The sequence below is a fragment of the Armigeres subalbatus genome, chromosome 3, assembly GCF_024139115.2.
Source record: "Armigeres subalbatus isolate Guangzhou_Male chromosome 3, GZ_Asu_2, whole genome shotgun sequence".
Lineage (NCBI taxonomy): Eukaryota > Metazoa > Arthropoda > Insecta > Diptera > Culicidae > Armigeres > Armigeres subalbatus.
In genome coordinates, this window is record NC_085141.1 from 359,148,223 (window position 1) to 359,173,383 (window position 25,161).

Consider the following 25,161-nt stretch of genomic DNA (forward strand, 5'->3'; position numbering starts at 1 on the left):
AGAAGTTATGTATTGCTTAGAAATGATTTACTCAGCTAGCGTATGAAAATTCTGAAAATGATTGCTTTGTTTTGTCTTAGAAATCATAATGCCCTGATGCGTAGTTAAAGATTAGATCATTGTTTCGTAGATTCAATCAAAGCAAATTCATTTTACTACAACCATGGCTCTTCAAACAGCAGCTAGTTTTCACTATTTTATAACCAATATTAGAACGCTGGTTTTCATGATAAGTTAGGAGAAATTTGGAGTAAATAACCATTAGAAACTATTATTTTCACTTAGAATTCATTAATGATGGATTCAACTAATAGAGTTAAAAACTGCCTATGAAATGAAAGATCGCGCCACGTAGACATGTTCTGCCAAACACACACGAATAGAAATATGCATATACAGTGTCGCCGTTGTTTTATGCGGTGAATGAATGAGCGATTGATTGGATACATTCAAAATTTAGTCTACTTTTCATTTTATAGTCGCATTACGTAACCACTTTCAATAATATTTAATTATTAGGTCACGCCTGAGGCTGTCAAATACCACCAACAGAAAACGCACCATAAAATCTGGATGAGTTTGTGGTAATGGTAAAAGATTTTCAAGTTTAGATTTGGGTCAGAAAAGGATGAACTTATGAAACAAAATCCCATACTTCAGAATAGTGAACCGATAAACGAAAATTATACTCCAATTTTTACAATGTTGCATTGACTATAACATAACCATGAATGGTCATGGTAAAATGGTTGATTCGGAAGGCTATTTATAGAATGTATAGTTGTGATTACTACATTGCTTAAGCAGTAATCGGTCCAATGCCATTCCACAGTAATGTTAGAAGCTGATGGTCGCGGACTAAATCATCTTCATTAGATTGATGTTATTCTTACTGCAAGGTTGCATGGTTAAGCTTTCAACAGCTTTATGTTGTTGAATTCATCGTTTAATTTTTATCAGTGTATTGTTAATATATTTGTATATTTTGATGTAAAGTGTTGGGTAATAAATGAGCAACACAGCAATATTGCAAAAGGAAACAAAGGCGAGGTACAATGCGAGAAGAATGTCAGCAACCGTATAGCTCTCCAACCGCTCTTCATCGTGCGCTGATTCCTGATATGGTGCACTGGCATGGTCTCATGACAAGGTTCAATGAGCTATATCAAATTTATTATACATTTCTCAAAACAAGTTCATTACACGTCTAACATTTGATTTTCCGTTTGGTATCTGATTAAATATAATTGGATTAATTTTGCAAAAACATCAAGCATCCATTTTTTTCATGATGACATTTCGAAGTGCGTAAAACGATCGCTCATATTTGCAGTTCGATTTACGTATCGATCCTTTTGAGTCAAGTGAGTTGGCGCATGTAAGCCTCTGCCAAAATTCTTGTGAGAGGAACAGCACATTAATATATGGTCAAGGAAATTGAAGTTGCTCCACCATTCCTTTGGCTACCAAGGTACACGCCCCTTAACATACGTGGTCTCTGGTTCCAATACTCCTTTAACTTACTTTTACTTAGGTGTTTGTTATTTCATCTGTGAAGAAAAAAGATTTCAGTTGATATGAATCGAAAATAAATCACGATTTTCACAACATACTTGGAACTTCTTTGGTATATTTCAAAATTTAATATATTACTAGGTACTGATTTACATTTGACGGTTTGATAGTCAATAGTTACAATGATTCGATTTTAAACTTTTACAACTGCAAAATGCAAAAATAGCGACTGAAGTGGGACCATTTTCCGAAAAATAAAGACTTTAGTAGACTTTTGGATGCAAGACTTTATGACTAGAATGCAAGGGACAAGTCACCAAAAAAGTGACTCCTTGCCACCAGGTTCTGTATATTAGTTCTAGTTTATATTGATTAGTTCTAGGGCGAGTTGAACGAAAAAGGCGAGCTCTAGTAAAGCGCTATATGTTATAAATACATTGATAAAGGAGAAATATATTGGCCGCATCAATGCCATGTTTTCCATTTTGTCGTAGCAACACCTGATCTGTGCTATAAATCGGTCTAGTACTACCACGAATCCTCTTGCAATTGAGAGCGACAAAATTTGAGAGTATCTTGTGGCGTTCAGAAGTGTGATTGCGTGGTAGTTGCTAATCCAGCTTATCGCTCTTTTCTAGTTGATGGGACACGACACCTTCCATCCACTCGCGGCAGAACCCCCCAACCTGGTAAATCACCATCGCAGGCTAAGCCAGTGTCACCACGTGTTTAACAGCTTCCTGGTAGTTGGTCAACCCAGGGCTTTGTTGTTTTCAGCCGGCGATCTCCTCCGGATATTCCTGAGATCGGAGCGGAAGTGTTAAGCTGCGCGCGCGTGCTCTCAGGTTCATTACCATACCGACCACCGTTGTCCTGCATATCGCTCATTCAGGTGTCTTCGGAAGTGCTCGCCACCTTTGGATACCTGACTTTCGTGTAAGAAGGTTCCTGTTATGGCTCACATATCGGCTAGCACGGCCTTACGTGAACGGTCTTAACTTCTGATAGAACTTTTGGTTATTAGCGCGGTCATTCTCTCCAGTCTCTGTCTTCGTCTGCCGTAAGCGCTTTTTCCCCAAAAAATCGAGTTTTGCTCGTCGCAGCTGCTCGATCAGCCCTGCCGCCCTCGTGCGGTGTCTGCAAGTCATCTCGCCCATGCCAGACATTCTTTCCTCAACTAACTGCTCCATATTCGCCGTCATAATTGTCGTTCTTCTGAATCGGAGCCACCCGTGCCCAGTGCAGCGGTTGCGAAAGTGTCCCAATGGCGATCGAAATATCTCCAGTCCATCTTCAAGAGACGCGCGTTCTAGCTGCTCTTCGTGCCAGAGTGCTATCAGAAGTAGTTCGCATGGTCGTATTCCCGTCTGTAGCCGCCTCACGTTTAGCCATGGCGACGACTGCACGAGCTGTACCTAGCATTTTGAGCGCAGATCATACTGCGAAATGAGGTAGTGGTCGTTGATCTAACATTCGCACTAGCGCGGTAGGGCGTCATGTTCGGAGTCGGAGAAGAATTTACCGATGGTCGATTAGAATGGCTGATTTGGGCTTTTCTATACTTGATTAGATGATTTATGTGGCCTGTGGATATCTTCTTGGGCAGGAAAGTACTTGGACTACCATCTCCAGGAGGCTGCAAAAGTTTATGCATCGTTGGCCGTTGTCGTTCGATACGGCATGTCAGAATATTCGGTCCGATATGTGTTATTTCAAAATTTCGACAATAAGCTACGTTTATGATCATGATACTGGACTTTACATTATGGATCAAATCATATAGATTCGATAATAATCGATCAAATTAACGTACTGAATCGCAAGTCGCCGGTAATGCCTAAACATTGCTAAACCCATTCATAAAAATGCTTCCACTCACCATACACTCAACTCCCAATTCCTCTAGTACTAGAGTGTAATTTCTGGAGTAAACGCCTTCATCCAACTGACAGTTTTTTTTTCGAAAAAGTTTTGAAAAACTGACTCCAGACTATTTTCTTCATTGACGCCACTGATGCCACTTTAAAAAGTTAGTATTTATTAAATTTCACCTGAACCTAGTTCCGCGGAAGTTCAAAACTGTAATGTAACCATTACCGCATCGGTGAAAATCGCAAAAATCCATGTATCCGTAACAACCTCAAAAAAAGATAATGATATTTTCTATGTGACTTCACCAAATATCTGATATTAACTTTTTATGGAAATATATCCTAAAATGGTATCATTCCTAATCTTTTCTAATATACTTTTTTTTTTTGTATGGATCATCAACAAGTTTAATATTTTAGTGTCCATACTGCCGTGAATCGTGTTTAGTCCCATCAGTCCTATGAATCCATATATGGCAATGGGATTGGTTTGTTTACGGCAGTATATTCCTTTATATTGTAACTATTCAAATATGGTATCATTAATTGGCCATGATAATTGTACATTCTATAAACTATTCTATATATAACATTCTATGTATATAAACAATTATGTGTACACATTGTGCGTTAACTTGTCTAGTATTTCAATTTGAGCACATTTATTGACAATATGTATATTGGATGGTTGCTCATCATTCCATAACTGACAGCACTCTCATGAACTAAACATTCATTCATTTCATTTTAGCAAACACTGACTGATAATAGCTGTATGTATGTACATACCATATCTCTCATCGACAGGTTTCTATTAGTCAGTGCCTGGCCAGTCATCGTTATTGACAGTGCGGGGTACTTAAAAGGATATATTTTGAGCTAAAATTTTCTTCGGTGAATCAACTGTTTCAGCTATGACCAGTTCCAGTGTATTCGTTGAGTAGGTGCCACCGACAATCTATCTAGTCGATCTTGTTTTGTTATAGTTTACCTTGTTTAAGTCAATTGATATTGAACACGGTTTGCAGTTCCATTTTTGGGCCTCATACCAGGCGGCCTTCAATACGGATCAATGGTGCGTATTAAAGCAATAATTACCGTCAAATCACGAGAACGCAGAATCCAGTGCTGCTCAGCAACTAGGATCACGCCGTTAGAAGTGGCCATTGCGAAAATACAGTGCAGTGAATCATACGCCCAATTTTGCAAAACTGGAATTCGCGGCTTTTGACTTCTATATATTTGTGCTGCCTTTACAAAACCCATGCCTTATCACAATGCCTGAATTGATAACGTTAATGCGTATCTTGATAATATTGATTGCTTTCGTTCATCGGCGCTGTCTACACGGTCACACCTGCTACAGGTGCCAGATCAATATACAACGGGCGCTGCATTGAACCTGCGGGATGTGACGTCACGCCGTACCCAGTATTCGCCCAATGAATTGCGGATCGTGCAAAACACGCTGCAAAATCAAGTGGGTGCTGAGGAACGCATGGTGGGTGCCCATCAACGCGGGCAATGTCTGACGTAATTGGTGCTGGTCGAGGAATCAGTACAAGATCGCGATCACCAAAACATTTGCACGTTAATCATCGTTTGTTTGGCATTCGGCCAGATATGTTTTAACAGGTGGTCAGTGGTCCATTCGATTACGACGGAATGCATTATCGGCTGGATCCGTTCCACTGCTATCCGGGAACTTGATGCCAGGTAAGGAGAAACACTGACCAATTCTTACTTACTGATGTGACATCTCTTAGCATAGCCATTATAGCGTACTGTCTTCTATGGCGCATCATGTTTTCATGCATATTCATTACATTGGTGTGTAGATTCAAGAAAAACTGTTTGATCAAAAGAAAAGCAGCTTCAAGTGCTCAAATGAATAGCAACCAGTTCCAGTAGTAATTAGATGTTTTGTATGCGCATATTTCCAATTGCCCACAAACCACAGCATCACGTACGATTGTAGCAGGAAAAAACGCCACCTTTGGCCATTGCGCACGCAACCATACTTTGCGCAGTTACGAAAATCAAAATTTAATCAACCTGTTCGACTTATAGAAAGTAGCTATCCGCCTGAAATAGCCATGATGTAGTATCATATTATTGCTTCTGAGAACCAAATTTGCACAACAACCTAAAATAAATAGTAAAATTGAAATATCGTGCTATGAATTTTATTATATGCCTAACTTATAATAATTTGAGAAATTTCTAACACAAGCAATCAGTTCATCGCGCAAATTTTTTTCTATCCAAATTTTATTTTTTCAATTAATACGATTATAAATCATGCTCATTCCATTTGTAGCATATATGAGCATATTTGAGAAAATGAGGATGCCCGGGTATTATTTTCTTACGATTTGACATACTTGGTATGTTTTATTGCCCGTTGTATATATTCATATTTATGTAATATCGAACACAGCCAACAAAAATTTTTTTTTTAAGGGAACTCTTTTCCAGTTGGTTGAAAAAATAAAATTTGGATGGGGAAAAATTGTATGATAGACGATCGTTTGTGTTAGAAATTTCAAGTTATAAAGCAAATATAATAAGGGTCTGCTTTGATGTTCAATTTATTTATTTATTTTAAATTGTACCAAATTTGGTTCTCAAACAATAATATGATACATTACTACAGTAAGGAAACTATTTGTATGAGGCTATCAGTCGAACGAGTTGATTAAATTTTAATTTCTTTAATCAAAAGCAAAAAGTATGGCAGCGTGCACGGATTCATAAATGTTGAAAATATCGAAGAAATATTGAGTTAGCAAAATTAGTACACATTGAAAATGGTTCAACATTGCGCATAAATATATTTCAACGAAAATATAAATATCAAATATAAATTCTCGCGAGATATTTCAATGTTTTGAGAATTATTGATCCATGCAATCAGTTGTCACCTGAACGTAGAAAATTACAAAAATACAGTTTTCAGACCGCTCACTTAATATCAAAGCAAGAATACCATTTGGTATTTTTCACTGTTTTCATACATTTCAACCATTAAAATGAAATGTGCAAAATGGCACTGAAATAATAACATGTATATTATGTTGGACAAGTTGTAATTATATTTCAAATTAACTAAATGTATTCTATAAATAAAAGAATCATGAAATGCGCAAAGTTAGAGCTGTGCAAAGAAAGTGTAACGGTATTAGCAGAAACGCAGACAGGAGTATGAACTATTTGACTGGTGCAGTATACCGATTCAAAGTCGCTGCTTGTTCATTACATTCAAGACACATCATGGAGCTAATTATACTAAAGAATCGAGTTAACGAAACTCAATTGAAAATTGAACGCTTCCGTGAACGAACTTAGCATTACTGTGAACGTTCTTAAGCATTCCAGTTGCACGGCATAAAAGACGGGTAATTATGCATTTTACTTTCTCATTCCCAGTCTGAGCAGATCAGCGTTTTAATTCTTAGAGGACTGGTGGAAAATTTCTAACGACTTTAGTAAACTAAATGTACTTCTTTAATCAAGATTTTATTAAATGGTGACGATAATTCGAATCATTTGAAGTGTCAGACTGATCGTTTATGTTTGCTAAATCTGATTAAAATTGATAATTATTAATTATCTTAAAGATAAATCATCTGGCTCAAACCTTTGTAGGGGTATGTGCCAGGACTATCATCATCATTGGAATAGTATACAGAAAAGCATCATTGCATTGGTCGCATCTGTCAGTTTTCCGATGGAATTAATTTTATTTGTATTTTGGAAGACAGAAGGATATGGAATTTTATAGCATACTCACCTATTGATTTTATTTATCAATAGGATGTATTAAAATGAAATGAGTAAATTTGAGATTCAAATGTTTTGCTGTGAATCATGGTAGGATGGGCAAGAAGAGTCACCTACAAGTGAACCCTCAATGCTCAAATAGAAACATTTTAATTTAGTCAACGGATCTATAAAATAGGCCTATAATCTGTAAGCCAGGGGTACAAGTAACAAAAAATCTACTTTTTATTCTATTTTGAGTCATTATGTAGAAGTCTCTTTTCTGTCAATCAAAAAATTCCGCAAGATGGTCACCTTAACTCCGTAAGCAAAAGCGATTTTTAGAATCGTCGGTGTTATTTTAACGTAAACAACTATTAAACCATTAATACTAAATATATTTTCGGTTTGTTTTGAAAACAACATTGGTGCATTTATGTTAAATTTCGCAATTAATTTTGTTGTTTTATTCACAACACACAAGATAAATAAGCTTATTGAGTTCAGTGCGTTGGCTCTGTTTCTCTGACGCAATGAACGATCGTGCCGATTTGCCGAAATTTTGTGATTTGCATTCCGCGCATGGTAGTAGTTAATTAGTTCAGTGCGTGTTGGCTCTTGTTTCGACGGGCTGAAGATCGCGCTGGATTTGCCGAAATTTTGTGTTTTGTAATATGCGGCCGCCAGAAACAGTTAATTAATTCCAGTGCGTGTTGGCTCTGTTTCGGACGGCTGAACGATCGCGACGGCTGGAAATTTTGCGGATTGCATTCCGCGGCCGGTAGTAAAAAGTTAATTAGTTCAGGCAAAGCTGGCTCTGTTTCGACGGCCGAAGATCGCGCGATTTGCTGAAATTTTTGTGTTCGCGTACTGCGCGGCCAGAACAAAGTTAATTAGTTCAGTGTGTTGGCCTTTTTTGAAGTCGACGGCCGAACGATCGCGCGATTTGCCGAAATTTTGACGGTATTCCGCGGCCGGTGGTAAAGCACTAGTTCAGTGCTGGCTCTTGCTCTCGACGGCCGAACGATCGCGCGATTTTGCTGAAATTTTGTACAGTATTGCGCGACCAGAAATAAAGTTAATTAGTTCAGTGCGTTGGTTATTGTTTCGGACGGCTGAATGATCGCGCGATTTGCTGGAAATTCTTGAGACGGTACTGCGCTGTAGTAAAGTTAATGACCAGTGCGTGCTGGTTTGTTTCGACGGCATGAACGATCGCGCGATTTGCTGAAATTTTGTGATTTTGCATTCCGCATGGTAGTGTAGTTAATTAGTTCAGTGCGTGCTGGTTTGTTTCGGACGGTTGAATGATCGCGTTGATTTGCCGAAATTTTTGTGTTTGCATTGGTGCGGCCAGAAATAAAGTTAATTAAATTCAGTGTGTGTTGTTCTGTTTCGGACGGCTGAACGATCGTGCTGATTTGCCGAAATTTTGAGGATTTGTATCAGCGGCCGGTAGCAGTTAATTAGATCAGTGCATGTTGGTTTGTTTTGAACGCATGAACGATCAAAAGGATTTGGTTGAAATTTTGTGTTTTGTATTGCGCGGCTGGTGTAAAGCACTAGTTCAGTGTGTTGGTTTGTTTCGAGTCAGCGGATCGACCGGTCGTCAAAGTTTAGCTTTGCTTTGTGCGGGCAGCAGTCAACCGAGCAAGTTTGTTTCTTTATCCGGTCGTTTCTCCAGTAAGCGGATCATTGTCGTCGAAGTTTGCCTTTGCCTTTGTGCGGCAAACGATCGGCTGGTCGTCGTAATTTTGTTCTGCTTTGCGCGGGTGAGTGAATAAATCAGAAAGTGAAAGTTTCAGACAGCGAGAGGCGGTTTCATCCCATAGATCGCACTACTTAATGAAGTGAATCCAGATAGCTATCCTTGTTACTAAAATGATATCCTATCCCAAGACAATCGTGAGATGCAGAGGTGTTCTTTAACTCTAGTAGCAACGAGAGTCGACCAATAACTTCCCCTTCCTTATATGACCGTAAGGACGTGCCGGCGCCGTTATTGACTTTTAGATATTTGATTCTGAAACGTGCGTACATTGAGAATGGGCAGCTAGTCCAAGCCCCATTTTATTGTGTTCTCTGTGGTTAACTCGCAAGTTCCAGTCAATCACGGAGTAGCAAATTCATGAATCAAAGTGGTCATAAATGCCTGGGCTATGCTCATGCCTGCGCAACAATACACAGATAGTCAGTCTAAGACGATATCGTCCATTTATCTACTAAAGACAGATGATTGGGCAACCGTAAGTGGTAGTCTCACGTGTCTTGTACTTGACTCTTGTACTTGACTGACCTGACACAAGCACAAGACTGAAGACGACACACAGTTGTGGTCGAAATACGATCTGCAAAGATAACGAAAATTAACTGGTGGAATTAAATGGACAGTACTTAATTCGTCTTAGACGGTTTAATACATTCCACTAAACGAGCTTTAATATTTTTCTGAAAAAGTTTGTTGCCATGACTTTATGTGAACAAAAATGAATTTTAAGCTTTGGATTAAGAAATGGCAATTAGCATTTAAAATGTCTGTAATTTCTTAAGAAAAATAAATTCTGAAGTATTTGACTTTCTTAAAGACAAAAAAATTGTTGACAAACTTAAAATCATTATGCTCAAAGATAAAAGTAAAAATGATTGAATCAGCAATGGAACATATGTTTTGAATACGAACTATGCTCTCTATCAACAATGCTGATCCATTCTTGTCCCATTTGCAAAATTCATGTTAGAATGTTTAATTTTCGATCAAATTATTTATTTCAACGCAGTTAGTACATACCTATTACTTATGATATTCACTATGCATATAAAATGTTTAAATTTTAGTTTGCTCGACGAGATTACCCTGTGTGACCCATCTTGCCCTGCCTAACCCTACAATTCAAAAATTGAATTATTTAGTCTTTATTTCGCAATGACAGACAGACAGCAGCAATGTGGAATGACTTGCAACGAAATTCTTAAAAAATATTCAATTTTTTTCTAATCAATTACAATGCCAGAATATGAAAAACGCAAGTATATGAATATCAGGTAATCTTTTTAGTCAGACTTAATCAAAATCTGTTAAAAAATCAAATATTTATATTAATTTGGCCTTGGCCGTAAAGTAAGACGGCTACAAAGCAAGACACATGCTGAGGGTTGGGTTCGATTCCGGTGCCGGTTAGGAATTTTCGGATTGAAATTGTCCTGACTTCCCTGGGATAAAAGTATCATCGTGTTAGCCCCATGATATACGAATGCAAAATGGTAACTGGCTTAGAAACCTCGCAATAACTGTAAATGCTTAATGAAACACAAGCTGAGGGTACCTGTCCCAGTGTGGGATGTAATGCCAAGAAGAAGAAGATTACAATTTTCAACTTAAATTGTTTCTTCCAGTGGATCCCCACCCGCCACCATATCACCGTCACCTCCTGGACAGATTGGATTCAGTCTGGCACCACCCCAATGCCTCCACACCGCCATACACCCGACGCCAGGCATCCTGTTGGCAACACGGTCACTATCAGGTAGAATCTGACGAACACTGTTCATGAAACTGTTCCAGTAATTCTACACCACAAACATGCAAAAAATAAGCACAACCAACAAGAACCTTCGTCTAGGTATTAAGACGATATTCTGTCAAGATTTCTAATAGATGAGAATATTTTACAATATTTCACGTGAATGACGGTTTGCAAGTGACAGACATCTGAAATTTATTATTAACAAGTATTAATGTAGCATATCTCATTTGCTTTCAGCTTTCTTTTCTTTCTAAAAAAAAAAAAAAAATTGAATAAGCTTCTGTTCAAATTATTCCATTTTTCAACTAGAGCTCCATCCCATCTTCCACCTGGAGGCTATCCGCATCACCCAGGCTCCGCCAGCAGTCCCCACTCGGTATTTACTGGAAGAACAGCCAAACTTGAGAAAATGTAATCCTCCTTAGCATGATGTTACCATAGCCATTTTGTACATATTTTAACCTCCTACGCATTGTATTCACTGATCCGTAATATAATATTTGTATGGTACCTTATAACCAAGACCCACGAATGCCCTGACTAAAACTATAACTCCTAAAAAATACAACAACAAAAAGCAATAAAGGTTGAAAAGGTTCTGTTGAATGTAGCATGCAGTCCGCTTTTTGCAAAGTTGTGTTATCCTAATTGTTCATGTTTTTGTCCAGTCAGTGCAACTGACAGCCCCCCAGCAACGTCGACCGCCTCCCGTGATACAAACAACCCTAAATAGCTGCTAACCAACCTAAGAGCACTACAGTAAAGCATACGGTCATCAATTGAATGCAGCAGACGAAGAATTTTCACATGATGCTCATCTACGGCAAGACGACGACCTCTCCGATCCGCAGCAACACCGATGCAACAAATACCCAATTTCTTCCCATCCATCTCAACAGCCAGCTGCTTATCCATCTCAACAGGTGATACAGGGAATTTCACATTTCAGAACATGCGCCGACCAATACCTAAAAGGCGGATAAGCGGTGGAGTACTGAATTTCTGTTAAACCCTGAGACTGCACCACTAACAGGGTAATGTAATCAATATAATGTAGTTAGGAATTACAGTTCCAAGGATTCCATTTTAGCATTTATACTGAAGTCCCAGGGGAACCTCAGAAAATCCCCAAGTCGAAAGTGAATTTGACAGGATAATATGTTTCTTACGATCGCCGCACGTGTATCGTTAGCATCTGAATAAATCGCTCCTATGAAGCCCTATGATACATTGAAGTTTCTCAAATCAGCTGTATAGAGAGAATTTGCACTTGATGACTGTTCTAGTGTTATTCAAATTGGCCTTGTGGTGCTCTTGAGCTAGGAATTTGAGGATTGTGAGCTATACGTTTGACCTATGTCTACTTGCCATAGGTTTCAATTTATCCCAGAAATTAGTACCACTGTCATTATAATGCTATTTTAAATGATCTGATTGTAGACTATCTCTTCAGGGTAAAATTACATTCCGGAAGATAGAAGCTGGGAAAGTAATATTAAGATAAGGTGGACAAGGTCCAGGTATATACACAATCGATATGTGCGTAAACAAGGTCCAGTATACGGAAACATTATCAGTTAGGTAGGACGAGGCAAGATGAGCATCCAAGAATGATACTGAACCTTCTCAGCAAGTTACTTTCTTATAATACAAGTTCTTTTTGTTGCGTCTCATCGAACATTTAGACTAGAACCCGTAATTTAAGAACTGTAAAATCCGATAAATGTGACTTAACTCCAGACTCTGCTTTTGACTGGCTCAAATAATACATAAGAGATGAGCATCCCTACGGGCAAGAAGGGTACCTTAAAAATATTTTTTTTTAACAGAAAGTGGAAAAAGGGCATCGAGCAGCTACCTTCACAAAGCTGTGGCACCACCAACGAGCTGGGAACCGGCTTCAGTGCAAGATCAAGCCAACGCGTGATTGGTGGGCCAATCAACGCAAGGATGCAAGCTGAGGATTAAAGGCCGTTTCTTCAACTATAGCATCATCAACGCACCTGCCACACGAAGAGAGACTGACGACGAGAAAGAAGCGTTTCTCAGCTGGAGCAGAATACGATGGATGCCACCTGCGGACGTCAAAATCACGTCGGTGACATGACACAGGTAGAAGGAGGAAATGTATAGACCAGTCATCGAGACGGATAGTCGCACACCGTATCGAAGGAACGGCAACGATGCATCCAGCCTCCCGCGGAATGGTAGTCCAGCACCTTCTTCCCGTAAGAATATCCACAAGGCCACATGGAATCACCTAACCAAGAAACGGAAAACCAAATCGACCTTCTAATCGACGGTAAATTTCTCCGACATCACGAACGTCCGCACTTACGCAGCTGAATATTGAACTGACCACTCATTCGCAGTATGCCCGCTAAAACTCGACAGTGTACAACACGCGTCGAGTCGATGCCGCACAACATTGGGCGGCTACAAGGAGTAGATCAGTACGCCAGCAGCTGGGCATCCAACGGAAACAGCCAGGCGCAGCGTCTCTTGAAGATGGCTGAGAGATATCGATCCGCCATTATAGCACAGCAACCGCTGCACCTGCAAGGTGCCCGGTCAGAGAAACGATCATGCGGCGAATGTAGCAATTGAGAAGAGAAGAATGCAGCAGGCGAGATTGCTGCAACACGCACGAGGGCGACGAGGACCATAAACGGGCGCGACAAAAAAACTCGATTTTCCGGGAAAAAGGCCAGCAGGAAGATCGAGACCGTGAAGAGACGGACATGGCTACGCGCTAATAACACACGAAAGTTCTATGAGAAGTTGAACCGTTCAAGGCCACGCCACAGCCTGATATGGTAAGGCATAAACGGGAACCTTACGAAGAGCGAGGTGACCAGTGGCAGCACGAAGAACACCTGAACGGGCATGGCAGACGAAGATGCGGTATGGTGATGGACCTGAGAACGCGCGATGACATGACTTTACGGCCTGATCTCCAAGAAACTAGGAGGAGATTGGCGGCTGAAAACAACAAAGCCCTGACCACTACCAGGAGAGCCATTTAAACACGGTGGTGAGGACGCTAGAGCGCTGCACTGGGTCATTACCAGATTTGGGAGGAGAGTTCTGCCGCAGGAGTGGAAGGAAGCGTGTCCCATCTACAAAAGGGCGATAAGCTGGATTGTAGCAACTACCGCGCAATCCACTATGAACGCCGCCTACAAGATACTCTCCCAAATTTATGTCGATCACACCAACAAGAGTCGGGCAGTACCAGGCGGTTTATTGAACCTCCACAGGACCAGGTGTTCGCCATTCGCCATACTGCAGAAATGCCGAATACAACGTGCCCAAATCATCTATTCATCGACTTCAAAGTTGCATATGATACAATTCGACGGATTTCCGGATAACGATACGGTTGATCAAAGCGACGATGGATCGGGTGATGTGCGTAGTTCGAGTTTCAGGGCATTTCGAGTCCTCTGAAACCCTGCAGGTGGTTGGCGGGCAGATGGTTTTCGTGTCTGCTATTCAACAGCTTTGAAGGTAATACGAAGGCAGGATTACACGAGTGGTAACATTTTCAAAAGTCGTCCTATTTGGTTCGCGACGACATGGATATTATCACACGTAACTTTGAGAAGATGATGGAAGTTTGATCAGACTGAAGAGCCATTTGGGCTCACTGGTAACACGCCGAAAATGACACCAGAAAGAAATTCGGAGACGCATGCGCTGGAAATCGCAGTACTTTGACCTGCAAGACGCTCCGATCGAATAGAGTTCGCCGCCGTACCAAACTGACTATCTACAAAACGCATTAGACCGGTAGTCCTTGACACAGACCTGGACGATGCTCGTGGAGGACCAACGCACCTGGAGTTTTCGAAAGGAAAGTGCTGCGTACATCTATGGTGGGGTGCAGATGGCGACGGTACGTGAGGAGGCGAATGAACCACGAGTTGCATCAGCTGTTGGAGAACCATCCATCGTTCCACCGCGACGGAGACTGCGGTGGCGGACGCAGCGTGAATGTGACAGTAACCGGTGAAATACTTGGCGCAAGATCCACGAACAAGGCGGTGAGGCAGCGGCAAGGTGGATCGATCAGGTGGAAGAGACTTGCGGACCTCCAGACTGCGTGGTTGGCGACGGCACGGAACGAAACTGAATGGAGAAGACTTATATACCTACAAGCCACTTCGGCCTTATCTGGAATAAATAATAAATAATGCATAATGTAAAACATACATACGTCAGTATTCCTGAGAAATGATAGCACATAATGATAGCCTTACTGTTCCAACAATTTTGTAGAACAACATTTTTTCTAAAGTTTTGCGTAAATGCATCTTCGGTAAACTGATCCTGGACCATAGTGCAATAGTACGCCAGTGCATTTATCGTTCATAGATATATTTATCGCATGTAGTTAATTTCATAAGCGTTATTTAGTAAGGTAAATTTAAAATCCAGTACAGTATCCCAACGTTATATAAATTATACAGATTTTGTTCAGATTAGCGAGCACCGCTAGTGCTTCAGTCATTAATGGTTAGAATGGTTGGTAATTAACAACTGAGGCATCACCGTAACTTACATTTGCCCCCTTTGGCAATAAGCGTGTGAGCGGTGTGCGTATATAAAGCATCTTCATTCATCTATACCCAAACCCATTTTCACAGCCTCCAGGTTCTCAGTATCCAATGATGGTAAAACCCAGCGCTGCCCGTCATCATCAGCAGCAGGCTAAGTCCCCAGCAAAAACCGTCTACGGGTGAATTTTCGGATCCGGTACGGGATAGCAGCCAGGCTTTGGCAGCGGAAAACCGCCGCCTGATGCACAAGCTCTGTACGTGATGGCAAGAAGGAAAGGCTACCAAATTTGGCTAAAAATGCTTTGTTTATATCAAATTTGTTCTAGTTGAGTCCGAACTGCAGGTACTGAAAAACGGAATATTTAATCGGTTTCGTTTTATTCTGTTCACAGAAAAGACCAAAAGTCCAAAAAATTTATGAAAATGCTGGAGCTGGACTATTGGGGCTGGAGATGCGTCGGAAAGGGCTTCTCGACGGGAAGCAGTAGCAGTAGTAGCAGCGATAGCGATTGAAGGTATAAATAATCATATACATTAAAATTACCAAATATATATTGATCAACAAAACATTAATGTCAATCAATGTTTCAATTTTGTTCTACATTTTTCCAGTTTAGGTTATCCTCTGATTGTCTCAGCCCGATCTTCTCAAAAAGCTTGCCACATTATTCACAACGACTGATTCAAGATTTTCGAATATACAAACAAAATTTGAGAAAGTCTGAAAGATCGAAAGATCAAAGGTTCTGCTAAACTGCATCAAGCCCTAAATAAAATTTTACAAGGTTTGTTGTCCAAGTTCTGTGGTTGCACATCATTTCGGATATTCCTAACCTAGTACTCAGAATAATCACCACAAATGAAGCTCGCGTTAGATCTAATTACCTATGAGGCCACAGCATCTGTTGCTGTAGAATGTTCTCCTGATACACCACGTTTCAAAACGAGTTTCAGACAGCATAAGTAAATATTTTGTAAATCATTTGTTTCCCACGTAGGTGGATTAATCACAAAATAGAAACATAAAAATCATTAATACTCAGTGAATCACTTTGCTGAAGAACGATCAATCTTAAAATGCTTTGTATAGCCAAAATAATTTCGATCAGTTTTTCCTTGAAAGGAAACAGTGCACGGAGTGCTAGGACCCATGAGTAAGTAAGTATAATTGAAATCATCATTTATGATAATTAAGAATGGATTATAATGTTTGATACTTTTTCATTTCAGTTTTTCTTAGAAAGTATACCATCTATTAAATTTTATATAATATTTGTACAAACATTTTCTTACCATTTCATATATATCATTTATTTTACTCGTAATTGTCACCCATTTACTGGCCGAGCACATCGATATAAATTTACAAAAAAAGTTAATAAATATTTCAGTATATCAACGGTTTTTCTGTACTTACTTCTTGTTTTGAAGTAAGAAATTATCTCTTGTAATTCTCTGTTTTCAGTAACATTCTGCAAATCGAATGTCTTCATCTCACCAATGTTTGCCTAACCAAGCGGGGATAGTGGGTACATGGCTCTCTCTTTAAACACAACGTAGGATATAAAATTTGGAGACTCGCCCCTCGTTTTAACGGTAACGGATTGCACCTGTTTCGAATTGCACGGTGTGCGTCATCTAACTGCATGCGAGGCAATGCTGTTGATGGGGAAATGAATAGAAAATGAAACAGAGATTCAATTAAATGCCAGAGCTGAACCACACAGAAAGGCTGAACTAAAACGAAACAGATAAATATAAAATTGATAAAATGAACAATGAACAAAACACAGAATGTGTTTTCTTATACATATCTGCTTAATTCAAGCTTCCGTGACATAAACCATCACAACCAATTTCTTACCGGTGAAAATATGGTATGCAACTTCGCTGGTTTTAAATTTCTCAACAGAAATTCCCTGCTTCCTCAATCAATGAGATCCGCACATGAGCCCTGCCTACCAGAACTAAATAGCCGTCACATTTGTTCCACATTTTCTATAACTTCCAAGACGATTCTTCTTCGATGGAAGCTCGAACAGCGAAACGCACCCAACACGATGTCGTACCTATTGCGCGATGCTGGCAGAAACTGTCTGTAGTAAACGGTCCTCAAACTCATGGCCTTGTTAATTTCGCCACAGAATAAGCAATTCCGCCAGTTCGTTCATTTCGGCGGAAGCGTCAATCGACACGACTCAAAATGTGATCCTTCCACAAAGTGGACACAGCCCACGTACCGGTTCCAACACCAGACCCAAAGTCAATAAAACTACGCGGTTTGAACTCCGCGTCCCGATGCCGGATTTTCAACATATTCGCATTAACACGGCATACTCTGCTGCTGATCGGCCTAGCAAATATTGCAAACTTTAAATTGTGTAGACGATCTTTCAGGCGTAGATTTGCTGTTTGCCTGCTTTTGCTTGAGCTCAATACTGTGTTGATGTAGGTTATACGTTCCTCTGCAACGTTAATTTGATAAGTTATTTTTTATCATGCCCTTTTTACAAACCGGGAAAACAACTGAAGGACAGAACATGAGCAATTTACAAATCGTGTAGAATTTCGTAACTGTGCTTGTGTTAAAAGAAAACTCATTTTTCCGATCCACGCACTCTAAAATAATAACACATCGTCGAAATCCAGTTTGGATTAGTCTTCACCCACGGACTGTCGCAAGTCTTTGATCTTCTGCCTTATTGCATGTTCCTAGTGGCGCCCTACGCGATCGTAAAAAATTGTCCAGCTTTATTCCTCGGCCTGCAGTGCTTTCACCGGATGGTCTTTTGCAGCCTGTCAGATAGCACTGATAATTGATTCTGGAAATGATGCATCCAGTCGTTAGCTCCTTCGTGTTGCCTTGGCTTGAACTTACCGGGCATCCATGCTGATCGTGGATTCGTCCAGTGACGGAAGCAGCGAGTTTACTTCTGAGATCGTATAGACAACGCTATAAAGCGATCAAGAAGCTTGAAAAGACTTCTAAAAATTAAAATACATACCTGCAGGTAAAAAATAAACATTTTATTCCTTTTATTATAAACGATCCTTGCCATTTTTCATAAATTTTACTTTATTTATAAACAAACTACGTTGATCTGTCATTTATTTTTTAACTGTTCAAAATTACGTTACGCAAAACGGAGCACTTACCAAATACGGTAAATTCAGAAATACTCTTTAGAACTATAAAGTACGCATAATTCTATAGAAAAGGGAACTACGCCTAAAGGAGTATATTCTGCAAATCTCAATCCACTTACTCAGTTTGGACAATAGCCAACATCTGAGTTTCATTGTTCTATTGAAATTGGTTTCTACTGATAATTCTATTTTGTAACTAGATTTTCGTCGACACTTTGTATTTCATTCATAAGAAATGAGCATGCGATGGTCCGTGACTACGTTGCTGATTGTTGTTGATGGAAGAACGAATTTGCTTCAATTGTGTCAATCTGTATCATAATTCGAGGTACATTATGTGCTCATTTATAAGATGACACTGAATCCTCTTTTAGCACCAATTCAACAATTCATCTGATAGTGAAAAGTGTCCTTTCCTTTCCTTTGAATTCCAGCACTGGCAAATGGTGGAAATGGGATAGTACTAACTTGTCTTATGACAAGTAAAGACATTCTACTAAGAAGCTCCAAATAATGTTCTATATGTGCCCTCTTTCAATCCAATATTTGGGGTCCTTAAATGCTATGCCTGGCTTTGTTCATAAACGAACTTTATGACTTTTGTTTAATACATCTTTCATGCTTTCATAATATTAGGATTGTTTTTATTTTCATAGGATGGAAGATTTCCGAAAAATATCAAGCACATGTCCGGCGTGCAGTGGCTTAAGCTGGACCGGACCGGAATTGACGAAATACCGGAAGAGATGGGAAAACTGATGAAGTTGGAACACCTCTCGATGAAAAATAATGAATTGGAGAAACTATTCGGGGAACTAACAGAGCTAAACTGTTTGCGGTCGCTGAATATGCGAAGAAATAACATCAAAAGCTCCGGAATTCCGAACGAATTGTTCGACTTGGAAGAACTAACGACGTTGGATCTATCGCACAATAAGCTAAAAGAAGTACCGGAAGGGCTTGAAAAAGCCAAGAGTCTATTGGTTCTTAATTTAAGTAACAATCAGTAAGTTCTTAACGTATTTTAACAGTAATGGTACTCGTTTTCTCAATCGGTTTTTTATTTCCAGGATCGAAACTATCCCTCCCTCGTTATTTATCAACTTGACAGACCTTCTTTTCCTGGATCTTTCATGCAATAAGTTGGAGACACTTCCTCCGCAGACGCGACGGCTTTCAAACCTTCAAACCTTGATTCTGAACGATAATCCACTGGAGCTATTTCAACTCCGACAGTTGCCCTCGCTACAAAATCTTGTCTGTCTACAAATGCGCAATACACAGCGTACTCTAAACAACTTTCCCACATCGTTGGACAGTTTGTCAAATCTCCAAGAACTGGATCTCTCTCAAAACGCACTTCCCAAGCTTCCGGACGCCCTCTACAATCTAGCCAACCTCAAGAGACTAAACCTGAACGACAACATTATCCAAGACATTTCGCCTCTCATAGAGAATCTATCCAAGCTAGAGACCCTTAATCTATCGCGCAATAAGTTGGTCATTCTGCCGGCCACGCTATGCAAACTCCAATACCTTCGACGTCTGTACGTTAACGATAATCAGTTGAACTTTGAAGGTATTCCGTCGAGCATAGGGAAACTTGGTGCATTGGAAGTCTTTTCTGCCTCTAACAATCAACTGGAGATGGTTCCCGAAGGACTTTGCCGATGTGGCTCACTAAAGAAGCTGAATCTAAGCTCGAATAAGCTAATCACGCTACCGGAATCGATCCACCTGTTGACGGACATGGAGCAGCTGGATTTGAGGAACAATCCCGATCTTGTGATGCCGCCGAAACCGGTGGAAGTTCAACGCGGTGATGGTCTAGCGTTTTACAACATTGATTTCTCGCTGCAAACGCAGCTGAGGTTAGCGGGTGCGAATGTTCCCGCACAAGCTCAAGTCGCGAACAGCAGTAAGGATCCGATAGCTCGGAAGCTGCGACTCAGGCGGGGAGCTAGAACCGACTCTACGGAGCAGGATTCGGCGAAAATTCTCAAGGGTATGCAGGACATTGCCAAAGAGAAAAACTCGCTCGGATTTGATGACGAGAAGGTGGAAAATTTGAAACCTAAACGATGGGACGAAAGTTTGGAGAAACCCCCGGTGGATTACTCGGAAATTTTCGAGGAAGAAGACGGGCAATACGTAGGCCTAACTATCTGGGAAATTGAAAACTTTTTGCCGAATAAGATCGAAGAACCAGCGCACGGAAAGTTTTACGAAGGTGATTGCTACATTGTTTTGAAGACGTCGCACGATGATGCTGGGCAGTTAACCTGGGAGATATTCTTCTGGATTGGCACTAAAGCAACACTAGATAAAAGGGCTTGCGCAGCGATACATGCAGTCAATTTGAGGAACTATCTGGGGGCGCGATGTCGAACTATTCGGGAGGAGCAAGCCGATGAATCGGATGAGTTCTTGGCTCTGTTCGACACTGAGGTGACGTATATCGAAGGGGGTCGAACCCCTACCGGCTTTTACACGATTGAAAACTTGGTCTACATCGTGCGGCTGTACAGGGTTCATGATGCAGGTGCAAATATTCATTTGGAGCCCGTGGAGGTCACCTACGAATGCTTGGATCCGGGTTACGTGTTTCTTCTGGACACAGGATTGCAGATCTTTGTCTGGTACGGATGTAAATCCAAAAATACACTGAAGTCTAAAGCCCGTTTAATTGCCGAGAAAATTAATAAGAACGAGCGCAAAAATAAGGCAGAAATCTACCAGGAATATCAAGGTAGCGAAGGAGTGGAATTCTGGAAAGCCTTCGGATTCTCCGATGGGCAAGCACCAGATGAGAAGCCATCAAGTCACGTGGACCCAGATTTTATACCCATTCCTCCAAGGCTTTATCAAATTCAGCTGGGGATGGGCTACCTCGAGTTACCCCAGGTTGAAATTCCAAACAAGACACTGCATCACACGATTTTAAACAGCAAAAATGTCTACATCTTGGACTGCTATTTGGACCTGTTCGTTTGGTTCGGTAAGAAATCCACTCGTTTGGTTCGGGCAGCTGCGATCAAGCTCTCGCAGGAATTGTTCAACATGATCGAGCGTCCGGAATATGCTCTGATTACCCGTGTCCAAGAGGGCACCGAAACACAAGTCTACCGATCGAAGTTTACCGGCTGGGAGGAGATCATCGCTGTGGACTTCACCCGAACGGCACAATCCGTTGCCCGAACTGGGGCCGATCTCACAGGGTGGGCTAAAAAGCAGGAGACCAAAGCGGATCTGGCTGCACTGTTTATGCCAAGACAACCGGCAATGACGCTGATCGAGGCCCAACAGCTTGCTGACGACTGGAACTATGATTTAGATGTTATGGAATCGTTTGTATTGGAGGGCAAAAAATTCGTCCGTTTACCGGAGGAAGAGCTTGGAATCTTCCACACTGGAGAGTGTTATGTGTTTCTTTGTCGGTACTGCTTGCCGGTAGATGACGACGAAGATGAAGAGACCACAGATGCTGTGGATAACGTAGGCAATGGAAAACTGAAGCCCTCATCTACGCAACCACCAGCGGAGGAGATTCAGTGTGTGGTTTACTTCTGGCAGGGGCGTGAAGCCGGCAATATGGGATGGCTAACGTTCACGTTCACGCTGCAGAAAAAGTTTAAATCCATGTTCGGCGAGGAGCTGGAGGTAGTACGGATCCATCAGCAGCAGGAGAACCTCAAATTCATGTCGCACTTCAAGGGTAAGTTTGTGATCAAAAATGGACGCCGAAAGGAGAAGCAGAAGACACCGGAAGGAAAGCAGCCCGTCGAATTTTATCACCTGCGGTCCAATGGTAGTGCGCTTTGCACCCGTCTGATTCAGGTCAAGACCGAGGCAACGTTACTAAACTCAGCGTTCTGGTATTGTATATAAGATTTATTGCAAAGGTACACTATTTATGAGATTCATTGTGTCTTGCAGCTACATACTGTTTGTGCCGTTCGAAACGGATGATGACTCCGAATCGGGAATAGTATACGTGTGGATCGGATCAAAAACCACTAATGAGGAGTCCCGTTTGATCCAGGAGATTGCGGAAGATATGTTTAACAATCCTTGGGTTAGCTTGCAGGTAATTGTCGATACCACTAAGTTAGCCGGGCACTAACATATATTGGCTGACAGCATCCCATCTCTATCTATTTACAATTATGCATATGATTCCTCAAAACATTTGTTGGCCTATAAAAATAAATGATGATCTTGTTTAAATCGAAGCTTTGATGGAATATTTTGATAATTTTCTGCTCTTACACTACAGATTCTTCACGAAGGCGAAGAACCGGAGAACTTCTTCTGGGTTGCACTGGGCGGCCGAAAACCGTACGATACCGATGCCGAGTACATGAACTATACGCGGCTGTTCCGTTGTTCGAACGAAAAAGGTTACTTCACCGTGGCAGAGAAGTGCTCCGACTTCTGCCAGGACGATCTCGCCGATGACGACATCATGATTCTGGACAACGGTGATCAGGTGTTCCTCTGGCTGGGATCACGCTGCAGCGAGGTGGAAATCAAGCTGGCCTACAAATCCGCACAGGTACTTCTGTCAATTTGATAAAGTTCTGCCATGTTTTCCTCTAATCGTTGGTCCGATCTTTTCCTGCAGGTTTACATCCAACACATGCGCATCAAACAACCGGAACGTCCTCGAAAGCTTTTCCTCACGTTGAAGAACAAGGAATCGAAACGGTTTACCAAGTGCTTCCACGGATGGAGTGCGCACAAACGACCCCCTGAGTAACTGCAGCGTGGGATGAATGAAACAAAACGTGAATTACCACAAGACAAAAACGCACCAAGAAATGCGAAGACGGGACGTCGACAGGATGTGAAATCATCAAGAGTGTCTGAGCAATACCCAAGAATGTACTTAATTTTTCGAAATTATATTTATTTAAACATGTTATTCGTGTTTTGCAACCGAATTCAACTTCTCGGTCAGCAGCTACTGGTTAGATTGTTTACCAAGTTTTATTCATTCACGGTTGTGTCATGCGCGTTAATAAAATTCATAACAATTTCTTAGGTTAGTTGTATGCTACGTAACTTGTGTAAACTTCAATTGGACATATTTTTTAACTGGTTAACTTTTAAAAGCAACTTTTGGGAAGTTCTGTAAATAAACCTGTTTGTCAAATTATAGTTTGATCCATGACGAATAGCAAATTGAAAAAAAATAATCTAAATCTGTAAATTGTTCACCGATTTCATTCATAAGTTTAAGTGCAACAATATATACAATTATAATAACATACTCACAAATAAAAAAAATATTAAGCACATGCTTTGCTTTTTTATTGTGCTATTTTTGTTTTCGAACTTAGTACTTCGTTGAGAATTAGAACAAAAAACATAAAATAGGCGTTCGATAACTGTAACATGTTTTCGCATAGCTAACAAATTTTCATTAATATCGACATGTTTCTGAAGTTTGATAGATTCAATATCATTCAGTGTCCCACTGCTTGCAGTTATCGAATGTCTACTGCATTTTTTATTTTGTAATCTACCATCTGTTCGCAAAAAAAAATTGAGAGAGAATAACAAAACACCCCACAGTTATGAATCGGCGGTCAAAAAACATACATTATTATTTGAATTGTGACCAAAAATCTCATAGGGGTTCAACGAGAAAATTGTAAAACTTAATTTATTATATTGATGAATATTTTGAAACATATAGCACCAGGGATATCAGCAGCCCTTACATCCGTTACTTGTAAGAATGATCTGCTAATTTTAATCTTGACCTATCTATCTTTTCAACCGATTGCTTTTTTTTACAATTTTCTTCATTTATTGGCCAGTATAATCTTTGACGTTGTGAATGCAGGCGCAGGATCGTGAACTACCCATTTACTTCTGAAACCGTCTAGTTCCTGGCGAGGAAAACCGGGAATTATAATTTTGCACTAATTCATAACGGCAAACGATCCATAGCTGTGGGGAGACTGTATTTTGGCACGCAAAAATAATATCAACCCCTGACATTACCGTACATAAAAATCATCAGCGGCGCACTGCTTCTAAAAATATCGATCCACAAACCAAGGTAGAAAAATCAAGACGATAAACGAACACAGCAAAGGGGAGAAAGAAGCAGCTTCTTCTGAACGATTGTGTCCGGATAATCCAATCCTGCTTAGTCATCATCATCATCGTCATCCGAGGGCACGAACAGATCGTTCTCTTCCAGGAAGTTGGCCATGTTCTTGCTAATGGTGGCCCCGATTAGCAGTCCCGGAATCACCGTGAGCACCACTCCGAACAAACCGAACGGAATGACATTGGGCATCGGTTTGAGTGCGCCACTTCGGTAGGTGTACTTCCGACGGAGCTGACGAATCCCTAGCAGGCCGGAGCGCGTACCGACCGAATTTAGTTGACCAACGACGCGGACCACATTAGAGAGCACCATTTTTCTAGCGAAAATGAATCCGGACAGACGGAATCACGAAAAAATTATGCTTTTCTGACTGAAACGCGCACGAATGATTATTATTGTCACCACGATTATGACATTTGCGATAGGGCTACCAATCACAATTCACAAACAAATGAGTGTCGGAGTTCGGGATGGCTTACACTTTATAAATACCTGGGTGGTGCGGATAGAATCGATTTGGTTGTCAAACTGAAGCCAAAAATTTCTATTGTGCCGGAGCCAAACATTGAAGATTGTGGTTATGTTCGTTTCTGATTTAATATTGAGAAGTATCGTTATTATTTGGAGAAAAAATAAAAATAAACTTTGTTTGAGTT

The 25,161-nt window shown here is 40.7% G+C and overlaps 2 protein-coding genes and 1 pseudogene across 2 annotated transcripts; 1 reads left to right on the forward strand and 2 right to left on the reverse strand.

Annotated features, from left to right (window-relative positions):
- Positions 1-17,057: 17,057 nt before the first annotated feature.
- Positions 17,058-18,119, reverse strand: LOC134222856 (methyltransferase-like protein 17, mitochondrial; annotated as a pseudogene).
- Positions 18,120-19,012: 893 nt separating this feature from the next.
- LOC134226217 (protein flightless-1) lies at positions 19,013-23,681 on the forward strand. Its single transcript, XM_062706835.1, has 5 exons — positions 19,013-19,387; positions 19,452-22,256; positions 22,318-22,468; positions 22,658-22,936; positions 23,006-23,681. The coding sequence occupies exons 1-5, from the start codon at positions 19,068-19,070 to the stop codon at positions 23,138-23,140; spliced, it is 3,690 nt and encodes a 1,229-aa protein (XP_062562819.1). The 5' UTR covers positions 19,013-19,067; the 3' UTR covers positions 23,141-23,681.
- On the reverse strand, positions 23,267-24,920 carry LOC134226218 (essential MCU regulator, mitochondrial). Its single transcript, XM_062706836.1, has one exon. The coding sequence runs from the start codon at positions 24,815-24,817 to the stop codon at positions 24,542-24,544; it is 276 nt and encodes a 91-aa protein (XP_062562820.1). The 5' UTR covers positions 24,818-24,920; the 3' UTR covers positions 23,267-24,541.
- Between the last annotated feature and the right edge of the window lie 241 nt (positions 24,921-25,161).